The sequence below is a fragment of the Polistes canadensis genome, unplaced genomic scaffold (assembly GCF_001313835.1).
Source record: "Polistes canadensis isolate GaletaPanama2010 unplaced genomic scaffold, ASM131383v1 scaffold_45, whole genome shotgun sequence".
In the NCBI taxonomy this organism is placed as follows: domain Eukaryota; kingdom Metazoa; phylum Arthropoda; class Insecta; order Hymenoptera; family Vespidae; genus Polistes; species Polistes canadensis.
Window position 1 is genome coordinate 458,272 of NW_014569592.1, and position 17,417 is coordinate 475,688.

Genomic DNA, 17,417 nt, shown 5'->3' on the forward strand with positions numbered 1-17,417 from the left:
ATATATATATATATATATGTATAAAAAAAAGATAAATTATTATATTTGATACATAATCTTCCTAGAGTCTTTGGCTCTTAGATTTATAAATGTAGGCACTTAGATTTGATTAAATATTATTATAATATTATGTATTGTTATTTTGTATATTTTTATTTGATTTCAATATCGTTTTATTATGATTTGCGTGGTACAAATAAAAATTTAAACGCCTTAATAATACAATTTCTCGTTTATACTATTAATTTATATTATTATGATGTACATAACATGATAAATTTTTGCTAAATTTTTACAATCAATATAGATATTTACATATATTTTTCAGCTGAATTACAATAATACTTATATAGCAATAATAGAAATAATTAAACATTTTTCTTTTTTTTATAAAGAAATTTTCTAATTAATAATAGTTTTAAGTACCAAGAACAAATAATAACGTATTGTATTGTGCGTAAATATGCTTATTAAAAAGATAGTAAGGCACTATATTCAGGTCATCATATGTTACATAAATTATAAATTAACAAATCTATCACTTTTTTCGATACAAACATTTTTGTACATTCTAATTTCAATATAAATTTATATCTTATTATTTTCCACATAATACTATAAATTTATATATATATTTAATATAAGATACTATTATAATTGCACTCTCTTATTTTAAAGGCAATAACTATTATATCTTTAAATGAATCATTGTATAGTGAAAAAATCGTATTATAAAATTGTTACGCTATTTAAGCAAGTTCAACTGGCTGTATCTTTTTAATTGAATTGTAAATTTCCATATTATATACATATTATTATATTTAATTTTTTCGGTACGACACACTGCCGAATCCTAACGCTTGGCCATGTATATATTCGTATTGTAGCTACCGATTAAAGTCGACGCTTGTACTGAAGAGATTAAGAAAATAAGAATTCACATTATTTCTCTCTCTCTCTCTCTCTCTCTCTCTCTCTCTCAATATTTTTCAATACTTTTTAATAAAGCTACCTTAAAGTAGTTAAATAGGGCTGACATGTCATACGCTCAACAGGTTGATATATCTTTTTTTGTACTGGACTAGTAACATTACCATTGTGTACATAATTAGTAGAATCAGATTCTTTTTGTAAATCGGTAGAACCAGCTAAATCTCCAGCATAGGAATCTAAACAATTTTCATTTGATGAAGTTTGCCCAGATATTTCATTTCGTTTACGAAATTTAGTCGAATATTTATAAAAGTCTGACATTTCAAAAGGTTTTGTAACTTCTCTATAAGGCTGATATTTTCCTGCCTGCACTACTGTACAATTACGAGGAGATCTTATTAAAATTCCCTCGTCATTATTTTCCTGAATTTTTCTTGATTCTGCAGGAATTTCAAGTACTTTAGGTCGCCAATGATCATAACAAATAAGAGTTGGCTGTACATGTGTTTGTGCTTGAATAGATGTTTCTAACTTAGAACGTGCTTGTATATTTGAATGGACATTCTTTACAGTATTGTCATTAATACCATTAATGACACCAATATCTTTAGCACATGATACAGGTGAGCTTGATTGGCAGTGCATAGCTTTATGTGTAATTAATAAGCCTGCCTCAAATGCAGGACTTGCACCTGAATCTAAAGACGTTTCATACCATTCTTTTTCTTTTCCTTTGCGACTAACGCTATCAGTAGTGTCTTTATCGTCTTGTGATTCCTGAGATCTATTGGAGTGCCATGTTTCTACGCTTCCTAAGGATTGAGTTCGTAAAAGAATTTTATTATTTACTTGTGACTGTTCTGATAAAGGTAATAAATGAATAGTAGGTTGTGGGTAGGATACAACTGGTACAGTATTTTTAGATCCTCCAATCGTTACTGTCCGATATCGGGATTGCGTATCCGTATGAATATTTCCTACTTGCTGCACTCCATTTCGTTTTCTACGATCAAGACTACCAAATCTATCAGACACAAGTTGTTCGTCAGGACACCAAATGATTTCTTCGTTACAACGCATCCAACATCCTGGAGGCATATGCGAATCAACAGGTGGTCCTATAGATCTTAAATTTCTATTTATAGACATGTCACGATCTTTTCTTTGCCATGACTGTGATTGATTTTTATAATGAAATTGATACTCTGCATGCATATGATGAGGCGAATGAAAATCTCTATCATAATAAATTTGACTCGATTTTCTTTGAGCTTCGTTATCAAATAGTTTATATTCTGCATATTGTTGATGATTATAAAAATCTTCTTGTAATTCATGTTGTTTTTGTTGTTGCTGCTGCTGTTGTTGTTGATGTTGTTGAAATTGACGATATCTCATTTGACGTTCTTCTTCACTGTACGTGTTAGGTACGGTACGATAAACTCGGTTGTTATCCTGATAGTTATTCTGACTGCGTGTACCACCACTACCATGAGAATAAGTACGAGTACGATATTGATCAGGTAGAATATAAATATTGTGGTTGTCATTAAAATCATTTTCTGATGCTTTAATATTTTGTCGTATGTCAACAGGACTTGTAGAAGAAAAACCAGTATCATGACTATGATGATAGGCATTCGTGAATGGAAGATGTTCCTCATATCCAGGATATTTTTGTTCTGTTCCTATGGAATTTAAATTAATATTTTCTTCTTGAGCAATACCTCTCGTAGAAGTCAAGCAACTTTCATTTCCTACATAAAAATATTTATAATAAATAAAAATATTAGTAACTTTGATGCTATTACTTTCTTCATTATAAATACAATTATAAACAATACCTGTACTATCAAGCGGTGGTCGTGGTTTCTTTGTTCTATGTTTGACATTACTCTGTAAATGTGGTTGAGTATTACATGGCATCGTATGCTGATATTGTCCTGCACGGTGTGTTTTATTACGAGACTGACGTATAGAATTTAAGCGTGCTTCCAATTCTTGAAGTTTTCTTTGACCTTGTTGATAAACCAATCTATGTTTTCGACGTACAGCTTTACTCTCTGCAGGATCATTAACGATTCCTAGAGCAGCTTCCACTATACCAATTTGAACCTGCCGCTCTAATTCTAGAGCTGATTCTTCCTGCTTACAATAGTAAAATTAAATTTAACATTTCCAATATGTATTATAAATATTATATAATACAACATATAATAATCTTACAATCTCATTTGATTTTAATTTGTTGATTAGATTTTGAGGATATGTAAATGCTGTGCCCACTTTTTTACGGAAAGTGGGTGGACTTTCCCCAGGCTCTAATGGTATTTCTGGTGGTAATACTCCTGTTAATTCTGCCTCCTCTATGCAAAGATTTTTTAATTCTGTATTTTTCAGAGCAAGTTTCTCTTGTAATGCTTCACGTCTTTGACGAAGCCATTGTAATCTTGCAGATAATGTATCTTCTGCCAAAGATCCTGGCGTACCTTCATTTCCTGCCATCACTATCATACATTCAAAATTTATATTAATTTGTTTTAGAAATAAAAGAATAGTCTATATATACTACATTAAATTAGTTAAAGAAACTAAATCTTCATTTACTTACCCATAGTATTGCCAAATTATACAAAATAGTAGCGATTACAATATTACTCAATCATAGATGTAGTACATTCTATATTATCAAAAGAAATAACTACTGCATCTAAAATATAAATGAAAACATTTTATTCATACAAAGCTCTAAATTTACTTTCACATAAAATATTGAAAAATGATAATCTGTTAATTAAGATTAATTATTTTCATCATTTACTTAATAATAGATGTAAAATATATATGATGTTAAAAATCACATTTTATTATTATTACGATCTTTAATATATATATATAAATATATACCCATGTGTAAATGTTCTTGGAATTGTCAGTTCACTTCATTTTGATAATTATTGGTATAAAAAACATATATAATATTAACAATTAATATTAGGATGGGTTGAATAAGTATATGAGAGTGCGTCTCACAATAGCATCTTTTTTTTATTGTATTAAGCTTCAATCGCAATCCCTATATCCCCCTCTATTAATTTGTATCGACGATTGAAAAATTCGATCATCTAATTTGTTCTAATTCTTGAAAAATGACATAAATAGCTTTTCTCATGAACAATCACATACAGGAGTAATATAATTATTTATAACGTAATCATTGGTTATACAATGAAGTTTGTTGTAAAGGAAAATGTACAACCAATCAATGTATTGGATTTTATGAAAGTACATATAATATATATATGTATATAATATTGCTTTTATAAAATATAAAATATTAATAATTGTGTTATGGATAACTAAAATATTATTATTCTAATGTATTATTTATATTAATAACATGGATTTATTGGCCAATATAATAAATTAAATCATTTGTACCTAACCTTACTTTCAATTACATATTCTTCCAGTAGATGACATTATTATGTCATGAATTTATATGTTGTCTAACATCTGTACCATTTATATTCAGAGGTTAAAGACACGTCATAACACGTCTGCAATCAAGTACAGTTTTTGAATTACGTTTTGATAGAATAATTGTAACCAAGTGGACTGAGAATCGTGTTTGAAGTGTCCTTCATATTGTCGTTTGCTATATTATATCATATATAATATAAGAATCTATTGTTAGATTTTAATAAGCATCTTATTAATTCAATTATTGTATAAAACATAATTTAAAATAAACATGAATTATATTTTTCTGTCTACATTATGTGCTGTAATTTTGACAATATCAGCAGAAACATGTCAAAAACCAGAAGTAGTAGCATCAGCATATGTAACAGAAGATGCTACTGTTCTTACTAATGTAGCTTTTACAACACAATTTGTATTAAAGTGTAGCAATGGTGTTAAAGGAATTCCATTGTATGCTGAAGTAGAAGGAAAAGCTTTACCTGCTGTAAGGTTAAGTGCAGATAACAAATATCAGGTAAAATAATAAATCTAAATAATTTGTATGTTGTTATATATATGTTTATTCTAAATATTTGTTTTTTCTTTTTCAGGTTTCTTGGACAGAAGACATCAAACATGCACGATCAGGAGATTACAGTGTCAAACTTTACGACGAAGAAAAATATGCTGCTATTCGTAAAGCTTATAGAAGTGGAGAAGATCCAAGTGTAGTTAAACCACTAGCTGTAGTTGTACTCAATAATCCAGGTATTTATCTTGGACCATGGATCAACTCTGAATTTTTGGCAGCATTTTTAGCTGCTCTTGTTTCATATGCTGCATTTTCAGCTAAATTTAAACTGCTTGCGTAGTAAAAATATTATTTATTTTACAAAGTCTCTAATTTCCATACTCATCATTATTAATGCGAAATATTACAATATTAGATTGAAATTTTGTAATTATAAATATTTTGAACATGTCTGGTATTTCTGAATTTTAAAAATATAATGTAGGACATATGTGATCGATTCCAGTTCAAATAAATTCATAAAATTGAAGAAAATGTACTGTTGTATTAGTTGTATCTGATACATCTTTATATATTTATATTATGCAATAATATTGCATGTATTTTATATATTGCAATAACATATACGAGATACTGTTGAGAGAAATAAACATTTTATAAAAATAATTTTATAATATATATAGTATTTTATTTAATATATCTCGGACGATGGTACATTTCCAAATAAATATTTCCATGATGGTGGATACTTCACATCTAAAGATCCACTAGAATTCATTTTTAGTAACTTCATCCATTGATTCAAATAATTTAATAAATTTAATGCATCTGGAATATTATCTCCTTCTGAGCAAAATTTAAACAATATTATACACGGTACATTATTGTTCGAAAGATAATGAAATAAATTAGTTGCAAAGCCTCCTCCTGGAATGTGGACTATCTGTTGGTCATTTGGACAAGATGTATATTTAGATTCATATTGAAGCCATTTAGAATCATCGAAAATTTGTTTGTTATTAGTTAATATACTGGCAGATGCAATGTATCTTAATTCTGTAACATTTATTTGAGTATCGGTTTTCTCATATGCATAGCTACTTGTCAGGATTACTATCTAAAATAAAACATAAATTAAAATCTTGTTATTTGTACGTTTGTAAATATGCGCATAAAAGTATACCTTAGATATTTTATTTGCTGTAATAAACTGTAACAAACTATGATAAAAATTATTCAATGATTTGATGAACGGTGAACGAATTTGTATAACAAGTATTTTATTGTCAAGTCCTGCATATAAATCAATTGCTGTACTTAAATGTTCAGATGTTTCTACATAAGGATCCAACCCAACAATGGGTATGAAAGCAGAAGTCACAATTTGACCAATTCTTTGGAGGTTAAGACTAGCGATTAACAGATCAACAGTTAATTGAGCGACGTTACCAACTGCCACTGACGGTATTATTAATGAGAAACCTTCTAAATTATATTGTTTTGTTAACTTAATCATTATGTTTCTTTTTTAATGCTTAACTAGTGTTGTTTAAGTGTAGTTTAATAATATGCTAGTAACGACATGACAATATAAAATGATTTGACAATATTTCACAGACATCTTAATACTTATCGTTCATTGGATATACAGATTATATCGAATGTGATTGGTTACTTTAAAGAAACTTCGTATTCGTATAATTTTATATATACGGGGTGTCTTAAGAGAATGTTGGATTGAACGACGAAGTATTATAAAATGGTTAGTGATTATTTATTAAAAGTGTAAACGGAGTGAAAAAGTTCAGATTTTGAATATTTTGAAATAATATTATAGCGAAATACATTTCAATCTTTAAGAAAAAAATTAAATTGAAGAGATAATTTAACATTTTTAGATATTTAAAATGAATAGAAAGTAAAACAATCATTGCATTATAATAAACTTTTCGAACGGATAAGAGGTTAGTTATATACATAAACACACAGTTAAATTATCTTTTAATATTAACATTAAAATAATTCTATTTGTATAGAAGAAAAAATGTCTGATAAGGAAGAAATGGATACAAATACTACAGAAAATCCAACTTCTCTAGGATTTACATTTTCTAGGCCAAACGTTGTTTTTAGTCCTCCAAAAACTTATAATTATAGTTTTCCAACCAATTTGATGTCTTCAAGCAGCAGCAAACAAGAATTTAGTTTTGCAGCACCTGAAGCAATAACACAGCTGAGTAGTTTTACTAAGGAACAAACTAATGACACAGGAAAAAAATACAAGCCTAAAATATCTAGAAATGCATTCGAACCATCGGTTAATTTGTTTGCCAATGCTTTGAAAGATGGTTCAGCATATGGGCAATTAAAAAAAAATTCTAAATCACAGATAGTTAAATGTAATTTGGATAATTCAATAACATGTACAGATGTTCCAAAGGAATTACTTATAAGATCAACTGCAAGAGAACATTTTAATGCTTATGGTGAAGTATTAAAAATTACTATTAAACCGAAGAAGCAAATAATTATAGTAGTTTTTCAATCTAAGGAAGAAGCTAACGATGCCTATCAGAAAAGTGGAGAATATTTAGGTCAAAAGTTTACTGTTGGATGGACAAAGTCAGATAAATCACCGAAGTCTCCGACCAAAAAGAAAGATTCAAAAAATATAGTTACAAATTTTCTTAAAATAGATAATGAAATTAAAACAGAATTGGAAGCTATGACAAATTTAGAATATAATTTACATGATTATAAGAGTGATAATATGTTTAGGGTACCTACTGTGAAAAAAAGCAAAGGATCACATGCAAAAAAATCTGAAAAGATGCTGCTCAAAATTGATAAAGATAAAATTGAAACTGATAGTCAAATAATGACATCGTTGCATGGTGCATCTATGGAAGAATTACAAAGTATAATACATCAAATTGGTATTACATCAGAAGATAAATATAAAATTTTAGAGGCAAGGGATCGTTTGATGAGGCTTAAACAAGTTAAATCTCACTCATTGGAAACTGCTGAAATTACAAGTGGAACTTGTCCAGATATGTGTCCTGAAAAAGAACGTTTGATGCGTGAATCGCAAAGGCAAATAGCTCCGTATGAACTATTAGAAGGAAATGAGTATAGAATAAATCATATGATTGCTGTTAAACAATACTCGAGATCTTCTGCAGATCAAGAAGAACCAATGGCTCATGAATTAAGACCAGTAAAATCCTTAAAAATGACTATGAGTTATTTGCTTCATGAAATAGTAAATCTTTGTGAAGAAGAAGGAACTAATTTAGGAGAATGGTATCATTTTTTATGGGATAGAACAAGAGGAATAAGAAAAGATATAACTCAACAAGAACTTTGTTGTATCGATAGTGTAGAATTAGTTGAACAATGTGCTAAATTTCACATAGTATGCTCAGAAAGACTTTGCGCGGAAGAATTATCAGTATTTGATAAAAAAATCAATTCAGAAAACTTAACAAAATGCTTACAGTCTTTAAAGTATATGTATCATGATTTAAGAGTAAAAGGTATCACATGTCAGAACGAACCAGAATTTCGAGGATATATTATTCTCTTAAATTTGAATAATGGTAATTTCATGTCAGACTTACAGCAACTTCCAATCTCAATACAGAAGTCATCAGAAGTACAATTTGCAATAAATATATATTCTGCTCTCGAGTCTAATAATTATTACAAATTTTTTAAACTAGTGCGGCAAACAACTTTTTTAAATGCCTGTATTTTGCTTAGATATTTTAATCAAGTTAGAGTTAAAGCTTTATCTATAATGGTCAAAGCATATTGCAGAACTACATCTACAGCTTATCCATTATACGAATTACTTCAAAATCTTGGATTTGAGAATGAGAATGAGGCTATATATTTCTGTGAACAAGTAGGAATCAGTGTATCAAGTGATGAATTATATATAATGTTAAACAGACAAAATTATTGTTTGCCAATGTCAAATATAAAACAAGGTAGAGCTCGTTATATGATAGAATCAAAAAGAACTTCTCAAGGATTATCGATTAGTGAATGCATTGCTGGTGGAAAAATGCCTGAAAAATCTTACAAGAATCATAAGCCCCACAGTAGTTTTAATTCTGAAGGCTATTTATTGCCTCAATCTATAAATGCAGAAGATCAGAATTCAACTGTCGATAATAGTATGGAAATTTCACATGAATTTATAAGAAAGGAATCAGAACCTTCTAGTAAAGAAATTTTACTTACTAATGAAAAAAGTCATAGTGCCTTTCTTGTAGATTCACCAACAATTACCAAATATGATCACTTTCAAAAAATATCTAAAATCAATGATACTGATTTAAATAAATCAGAAACTACTTCTATATTTAAATCAGAACATAGTAAAATTGGATCAAAATATGAACAGATTATGCTTGAAAATAAGACAGAAACAAATTTACCATTGAATACTCAAATAAAACAAGATTATCTTAATACACCCTCACTGTTTGATAAACCACAATATGATACTTTATCGAAAAAGCTTAAAGATAATAATAAAATTTCGAATAATACAAACAATAATACATTGCTTCCGCAACCAAGTTTTAATGTTTTTCAGCAGACTAAACCAATTGAAAGTTTTGAAAAATCTTCACCATTTTTAATGGCTTTAAATAAAAGCATACTTTCTGAAACTGGAAAAGGAAATATATTTCAAAAATCTACTCTACCATGCAAGATATTCGACAATAATGTCTCAAATGTAACTTTGACTTCGCATCAAAGTCTATCTAGTACAAAATTTGTTCCATCTGAAGAAACAGAGCTAATAAGTAAAAATATACAATCTCCAAATAAGTCATCAATTAAAAAGGAATCTGAAATTATAGCTACAAAACAATTGGAACAAAAAATGCAACAAATTAGTAAAGATACAGACGAAATCTTTGAAGAATTGATAGAAGAAGTGATAGAAGAACCATGCTCTAATATTCTACAAGAAGAAATAAAGAAATCAACAATGTATGATTCTTTAAGTAATACTATATTAAATAGTTTTCTTACTGAAATATGTGATGATATATTATATGAAGAAATAATAAATTATCAAAAGTTAGAAGAGTTTGCAAAAAAAAGACATGAACGAAAGATCAATAAATATTTTTACGTATGGAGGAAATGGGCATTGAAAAAAACTCAGCAAAGAAAAGCATTAGATGACACACCTGTTTGGTTGCAGAAACAATCTCTAGATGAATGTGCTAAAATGTTATATCGTAATGGACAAAAGTTAGTTATAGAAAATATGCGCAAAAGGCATTGTACCGTAGAAATACCAAAATCAATCATCAATAATTTAGCTCCTATTGAGGCAATTATTTATGAAGGTATTAAAGAAAACTTGAAATCATTAAATATCCATATTTTGACAGATTTATTTTGGAAGCTTGTAATATCATGGCCTGATTTAGAAAATAGGATTGATGTGTGGCAATATAAAAAAATAATAAATCGATATTTATGTCCTGAAGATTATACAACAGAACCAATAATAAAATCATTTCAATCAAACTCATGTGAACATTTATATGCTTCTATAAGGCATTTTGAAGGCTTTATTGCAGAACACCATTTAATTGGAACGGATGGTTTTATATTTATAGCAAATGCTTCAGAAAATGTTATTTCCATTAAAAAACGGTTAACAAAAACTATATTATCTAAAGATAAACTTCTACCAATACCTATAGTACTTATTATTTTGGGAAGTGGAAGTTTGGAGATGAAAAAAGACGAAATTGTAGCAGATTTAGATACTCTATTAGATTCAGGATATGTATCTGAATACACCATCACTGTTGAGAAAACATTAAATGAAAAAATTATATTAAATTTAATTCAAAGCACGATTTTATGGTTGGTTATTAAGAAACCTCCTCAAAATCCATTGGAAATGGATACTTTACAAAATGTATGTGATATTTGTTTAACGGAAGAACTTTGGCAAAGAGTTTTAGAAGATTCAATTAATAACGGAAATTTATCTCAAGCTATGAAAGAGCCGAATTTTTTAATAAACCTGCATAATGAAGCGGTCACATATTTGATGCATATTTTATTAGATCCAGAATCTCTAATGTATACAAAATTTGCACCAGAATTAAAAAAATTTGTAAGGAACCAGCACATATTACCATGTAGTTATGAATATTTTGATGATTTATGGAGAACACTGAAGTATAGAGTAACTCTAGAAAATATTTTAAGTGGATTGTTGCTACCACATTGGAGCTTTCCATGGCCAGTAAAAGATGCACATCAATTACACAAAAATATAATCCGTTATTGTCAAGTAGTGTTACCAGATGTAAATAGCAATACCTTCTCCTGTGATATTTTAAGTCATTTATATTTTATGACTGGCAGTTTAAAAGTAACAAATTTTGCAAATATATTAGTTCAAATTGTCAAAGAAAAAATAAGTTTTATTGGAACGGATTTAAAGATCGTTTATAATAAAAATTATATGAAATATTTTAAAACGTTACCGTGGTGGTTTAAATCTACTACATTTACAGAATTTACAACAAAAATAAACCTAGATGAAACATGTTCTCCTAAAAGAGATAATATAATTAAAGAACCGATTCAAAACAAACGGAAAATAAAGGATTGTAATGACAGTACTTTTGAAGACAACAATTTAATAAATGAATTTGACCAACTTGCTGAGTTTTGCGAAAATACTAAAAAGAAGATTAAAGAAATACATCATTCATCGGAACTTTTAGAAAGTCGTTTAAAAGAACAGCAATTGGCAAATAAAAAATTAGAAGAGAAAATAAAAAATACCATTTCATTTATTTAAGATAATAATTTGTTAAGTATGTAAATATACTTTATATGACATGTTTTCTCAATACAATTATATCTGTATTGCTTATATTTTAGTGTTTTACTAAGAATTACAATGTATTCAATAAATTATAAATATTTTTTAAATTGTATTATTATTTCTCTAAATAAATCTATTATTTTTATAAATTATGTAAAAAATAATTAAGACTTAATTTCATTATATATATCACTGATAAAATAAGTAATTTTATTATAAATAACAAAAATAGGACAATAAATATATCTAATTTTTATTTTTCTGGCAAAGTTATAATAATATAAAACTATATAATACAAACGTCGAGTTAAATGTATAATGCTAAATTATTTAATCTTTTTTTTTATATATAAAATCAAATATAAATAAAGTTAATTTTTTTAAAGAGATTTAACCATATACAACTTATTTTACATATTTAAAAAAAGCATTTTTACAACTTAAACAATTGTATAAATTCTATAATACTATATTTAAAAAATAGATAATTATTACTTGAATCGTTAATTAACTATAAAAATTATAATATTAATTGTTCTTTTTTCCTTGTATCTACTATTTATTAAATAATTAAATATGCTACGAATTTGTAGAAATCGTTGCTGGTTCAAGACGTATAGTGCTTCTATAATTTGTACCACAATTTTTTTGTCTCCATTCGAGCCATCGTAATAATTCTGGACTTAACGAAGTATCGTTGATATCGCTACGAGCTTCTAATTGACGATAATATGCTTCACGAAGTAAACGTAATGTTTGTACATTTTTATACGGCAACTGTGTCATAGGATCTAAGTATTTTGCGGGGAGCCTTAAAAAGATAAAATTAATTACATTAAAGATATAAGCATGTTTTTATTCTATGTATATTAATATTTATATTTTGCAAACTTTCTATAACAGTCAATATATCTTGTTTCTACCTTGTTATGGCACATAGAGCTTTTGTTGCTGGCTTTAGTGGAGTAGGTTTTTTAAATGTTTCTAATAGTAATTGGTCATTTTCAAATGTGATAAATGATCGTTCGTAAAACGTTCCTGTTTCTTCACATTGAAGATTTATTTTATTTTTTGTGCCATCATCTAATTTATCTTTTGGCTCAACTTCTGCATCACAATTAGTCGCTTCACTAAACAAAATAAAATACTTTGCATAAATGTAATTTTAATGAATATCTTAAAATTACACTAATAATTCTATATTTATTTTTTATTTTATAACATTACAAAATAATCTTACGAATCTCCTAGGACGGATACGTCAGAAACACTATTGGAACTTGGAACCACATTCTTCTCATCATCTCCTTCTTCTACATTAATTTTAACATCTTCTTTTTCTACTGGTTCAGTAATAACCATTACAGGCATTGACATAGAATGATACCTGATCATTGGACCTCCATGTGCTTTTCTAACAGCTCTCGTATTCTTTTTCTCATTTTCTAATTTTTGGTACTTTTCTGTAAATATCAAACAGATAGAATATAAGAGAAAGAAACAGTTTTATTTTAATAAATTTGCTATAGTAATATGTAAATCATAAAAAAAATTTCATAACGAATGAATAAAGTAAAAATAAAAATTGCTTTATATAGACAATAATAAAATCTACCTAATGATTTCATATTTATTTGCTCAGTTTGCAATGCTTCTTCGAGTAATTCTTCCTGCGTAGGTTTCCAAGTTTCATGTTTAATTACTTTAGTTTTTTTCTTTTGATCTTCATTTCTTTCTAATAAACGCTTTTGAGTTGCCGCTGACTTAGCAGCAGTAGACCGACGTATAGACTTCCTTTCTATTAAGATTTATATTAATAAACATGTTAAAGCACTTATGTATCATAATAATTTTTTTTAAGTTTAACACATTGACTGCCATATCAGTCACCTGTGACCAGTGTTTACTTTTCAATGAGATCATCTGTGATTGACATTAATATATTGTTTTGTATTTTAAAATTATGGTCTCTACAGTAAAACATGTTAAACTTGCATGACAGTCAACGTGTTAACTGCTATATGATTACCGGTACTATCTATAAGAAATTTATCGTGTCTTTGGCGTCTTATTTTCTTTTCCCTTAAAGGTGCAGATGATTGAGTTGTAACTGCTTTTGGTTCTTTGTAAGCTTTAGTTATTAATCTACGTTTTTTTTTAGGATTTTCTTGTTCTGTATCAGAAACTGGCTCATCGTTTTCATCAATACTAAAGTCAGAATCCACTTCATCTTCACCTTCGTCCTCTTCCCTAAAGATTGTTAATAAAATAAGAAAAATAAAAAAAAATGACAATAAGATTTATTCTTTTTAAAAAATAGAAGAATTAATCATGCTAACATATAATCATGATCTTGTTCAACTTCATCAAAGCCACCATAAGTAGTTTTATAAAAATCGTCTTCCTCTTCTTCATTTAACAACTTAGCCATTTTATTACCGGCATTTGCTCGTCTTTCTCTAGTCGATGCCATTTTTTGGATTTAATTCAAACCAAAATAAATAAATTTCAATATTTGTCTATAAGAGGTTAAGTCAAAACAATTTCAAAATTGAAGAAAATATAACTGGAGTTTGTCAATAATGGGATTGTAGTGACACCTAACTAATGCACTCCATAACTACTAAAATACTGGTTGAACGCCGAACTTGTCCAAATAATGACCAATAAGGTCAACTGATAGCACCGTTTAAGGCTAATGTCTGTAGGATGCGTTGCCAACAACCGTAATTGTCTTACATAATAATGTTAGTAGGTTACGTTTAACAATCGTCGCGCCATCTACTGATAGAGACTAATGCTCCCTATACACTAATAAATGTCATCTTCTAATTTAGGAATTTTTTGTCATAAATTCATACAAATCTCTCAATATCGCTCACGTTTACTTGCATTTAACACTAAATAGAAATGTCAGATTGTCTCTTATGACTTTTATACTTTGATATATAATTATATCGCAGTATCACGTCTCTACTTTGTTCAAGTAATATTTTCAGCTATATTTTGTGATATTTAAGCTTTATAGAAAGCATACTGTTATCATTTCATTCATATCATAGCTTCCAATGTTTTTTAATAGCTTTGAGGTTAGGATTTTAACAACAAGAGAAACATATATTTCTTTTTATTTAATATTTTTTTTAATAACATGATTTATATTAATTTCATTATTTAAATCTGTAGTAATATTCTTTTGCATTATAATAAAACATAATCTAATGATTGACTTATTTATATTCATTATTTGATGTAATACAAGTAATTGTTTCCTATTTAGTATGGTTGAAGACAAAAATTATAAAATTGGAAGTCGCATAGAATGTGATGGATATCAAGGTATATTAAAATATGCTGGTCCTGTTGGGAACATCAAAGGTCTTTGGTTGGGTATAGATTGGGATGATCCTGGACGTGGAAAGCATAATGGTACATATGAAGGTGCTGAATATTTTAAAGCTAGGTATGATTTGGAGATATAATGATTTTATTGTATATATATTATTTCGATTAATTATGTATTATATAATAGGCAGACTACATCGGGATCATTTGTAAGACCTGGTAAAGTTAAATTTGGTATATCCTGTCCACAAGCTATCAAACAACGCTATGGTCTAATAGACGATGAATTGGCAGGAGTAGATAAGGATACTTTGTCATCTTTACAAAAAGAAATGAATGCTCCATTTTTAGAAATGGTTGGATTTTCCAAAGTGAATAAAAAACAAAGTAAATTCGATCAATTGAAAATGATATGCTTAAGAGAGCAATGTGTCAATGATGCTGGTGCTCTTGGCGAATTACAAGAATTATGTCCTAATTTGGAAGAATTAGATATATCGAAAAATTTAATAAGTTCCTGGAATACTGTTGCAAATATTTGTAGTCAACTTCATTCTCTTAAACGGCTTAATGTTAGGTAAATTTATATATTTCAAAATATATCATAAAACTAGTTTAATATGAATAAACAATCAATTTTTTAGTGAAAATTATTTGCTACCTGAAGAAAATATGGAAACATTGAAATATGCATTCACAAATGTAAAGAATGTAACTATTACCAGAATGAATTATAAATGGTCCGATGTGCAGAAATGTGTGGATATGTTTTCGTCATTGGAAGAACTATCAGCTTCGTTTAATAATATTAGTTCTTTAGAAGGTTCATTAAAATACTCAACTTCTATGAGAATACGAACAATTATGCTCGAAGGAAATTTTCTGTCGAGTTGGACAGAAATTCTTAAGCTAGGTTCACTTCCATGGTATGCTAGTTAATAAAACTAAATATATAATGTCATTTCATTTTTATATTTGTATACATTATTTAAATATTATTAAATTTGCAGTTTAGAATGCCTTAATTTGAGTTCAAATACAATAGATAGAATAAGGTTTCCATCTACTATATCAACTGGTAAAACAAATTTATTTCCTGCTTTACGGCAATTGCATATATCGGAAAATAACATATCAGAGGTAATATACAGTTTATAAAAAAGATTTTGTTGATTTACTAATAAGAGAACATTCGTTTTTAGTGGCAGTCTGTGAGTGAGCTGGAAAAACTTAATAATTTAGAAGATTTTAGATTTAGGGGAAATCCAATTTTAAAGGATTACACTTTAGAAACAGGAAGGCAATTAATAATAGCAAGAATATCACATTTAAAAATATTAAATGGCACGGAAATAACACATGAAGAAAGAAGGGGTGCCGAGTACGATTATTTAAAATTATATTTACGAAAATGGATAGAAATTGAAAATAATCTTGATAAAAGGAATTTATTCATAAATGAACATCCACGATACCCAATTTTAGTTGACAGTACGTAAAACTATATTTTTTTCTACAATAAATAGTTTGAATTATTCAATGATTTTATATAAATACATTTTGTCTCTTAGAATATGGAATATCTGATATTCCATCATCTAAAGCAAAAGCAGAAATGGTTTCCAACGTTATAACGGTAGAATTTAAATGCCCAAATGATCCACATCAACTTAAAGGAATTAAAAGAAAACTTCTTAAAGATATGGAAGTTCAAAAAGTGATAGGACTCGCACAGAGACTTTTTAAAACTGGTGGAAGAATTCCAACACTTTCATTTGTACAACAGAATGTGAGTATGATACCAAATTTATTATTTTTAATGTTAAAATTGAATTTTACTATATATATACTTTACTATATATATATATATATATATGTATATATTCTATAATGGTTTCAGCTTTCAAAAGAAGAAATTCCTTTAGATAAACCGTTGCAAGAACTTAGTTATTATTCTATTCAAGATGGTGATCAAGTTCTTGTGAGGTGGTGATATTAACTTAATTATTTATTCATATGACTGTATTTTCTATACTGTTGAAAAAATTTCTTCACCGTACTTTGTTATTAAACTTTTTTAATCACATTTGATTATTACTTAAATCCTTTTAATAATTACTATTTAAAAAGTTACCGATCTCTTCCATAATGTGACATCAACTCTATTTCTATTCTTATTAATAAATAAGCGCGAATATCATGAAATACATATAAAACATTGCTTAATAATTTAATAAAAATGGTTTTTTCTTTGGA

The 17,417-nt window shown here is 27.8% G+C and overlaps 6 protein-coding genes across 8 annotated transcripts; 3 read left to right on the forward strand and 3 right to left on the reverse strand.

Annotated features, from left to right (window-relative positions):
- Window positions 1-663: 663 nt before the first annotated feature.
- Window positions 664-4,134, reverse strand: LOC106785149. 2 transcript variants are annotated; one of them, XM_014745350.1, is made up of 5 exons: window positions 3,841-4,134; window positions 3,545-3,643; window positions 3,160-3,440; window positions 2,778-3,078; window positions 664-2,690 (listed from the first exon to the last, which is right to left on the reverse strand). In XM_014745350.1, the coding sequence occupies exons 2-5, from the start codon at window positions 3,546-3,548 to the stop codon at window positions 1,009-1,011; spliced, it is 2,268 nt and encodes a 755-aa protein (XP_014600836.1). In that variant the 5' UTR covers window positions 3,549-3,643; window positions 3,841-4,134; the 3' UTR covers window positions 664-1,008. The 2 variants fall into 2 exon arrangements, with proteins under 2 accessions (XP_014600836.1, XP_014600835.1); XM_014745349.1 differs by having other exon boundaries at window positions 2,778-3,081.
- A 333-nt stretch (window positions 4,135-4,467) lies between these two features.
- On the forward strand, window positions 4,468-5,464 carry LOC106785129 (translocon-associated protein subunit delta). Its single transcript, XM_014745316.1, has 2 exons — window positions 4,468-4,933; window positions 5,010-5,464. Exons 1-2 carry the CDS (start codon window positions 4,688-4,690, stop codon window positions 5,268-5,270), a joined length of 507 nt encoding a protein of 168 aa, XP_014600802.1. The 5' UTR covers window positions 4,468-4,687; the 3' UTR covers window positions 5,271-5,464.
- A 140-nt stretch (window positions 5,465-5,604) lies between these two features.
- Window positions 5,605-6,537, reverse strand: LOC106785128 (proteasome assembly chaperone 2). Its single transcript, XM_014745315.1, has 2 exons — window positions 6,114-6,537; window positions 5,605-6,047 (listed from the first exon to the last, which is right to left on the reverse strand). Exons 1-2 carry the CDS (start codon window positions 6,444-6,446, stop codon window positions 5,622-5,624), a joined length of 759 nt encoding a protein of 252 aa, XP_014600801.1. The 5' UTR covers window positions 6,447-6,537; the 3' UTR covers window positions 5,605-5,621.
- An 84-nt stretch (window positions 6,538-6,621) lies between these two features.
- Window positions 6,622-11,923, forward strand: LOC106785127. Its single transcript, XM_014745314.1, has 2 exons — window positions 6,622-6,894; window positions 6,967-11,923. Exon 2 carries the CDS (start codon window positions 6,975-6,977, stop codon window positions 11,787-11,789), a length of 4,815 nt encoding a protein of 1,604 aa, XP_014600800.1. The 5' UTR covers window positions 6,622-6,894; window positions 6,967-6,974; the 3' UTR covers window positions 11,790-11,923.
- Window positions 11,924-12,223: 300 nt separating this feature from the next.
- Window positions 12,224-14,397, reverse strand: LOC106785065 (vacuolar protein sorting-associated protein 72 homolog). The gene is made up of 6 exons (XM_014745206.1): window positions 14,156-14,397; window positions 13,846-14,066; window positions 13,432-13,614; window positions 13,057-13,279; window positions 12,740-12,946; window positions 12,224-12,627 (listed from the first exon to the last, which is right to left on the reverse strand). The coding sequence occupies exons 1-6, from the start codon at window positions 14,287-14,289 to the stop codon at window positions 12,396-12,398; spliced, it is 1,200 nt and encodes a 399-aa protein (XP_014600692.1). The 5' UTR covers window positions 14,290-14,397; the 3' UTR covers window positions 12,224-12,395.
- Window positions 14,398-14,642: 245 nt separating this feature from the next.
- LOC106785140 (tubulin-specific chaperone E) lies at window positions 14,643-17,400 on the forward strand. 2 transcript variants are annotated; one of them, XM_014745333.1, is made up of 8 exons: window positions 14,643-14,802; window positions 15,097-15,279; window positions 15,349-15,738; window positions 15,806-16,087; window positions 16,172-16,301; window positions 16,364-16,652; window positions 16,733-16,950; window positions 17,062-17,400. In XM_014745333.1, the coding sequence occupies exons 2-8, from the start codon at window positions 15,098-15,100 to the stop codon at window positions 17,152-17,154; spliced, it is 1,584 nt and encodes a 527-aa protein (XP_014600819.1). In that variant the 5' UTR covers window positions 14,643-14,802; window position 15,097; the 3' UTR covers window positions 17,155-17,400. The 2 variants fall into 2 exon arrangements, with proteins under 2 accessions (XP_014600819.1, XP_014600820.1); XM_014745334.1 differs by lacking the exon at window positions 14,643-14,802 and adding an exon at window positions 14,822-14,905.
- Window positions 17,401-17,417: the final 17 nt, after the last annotated feature.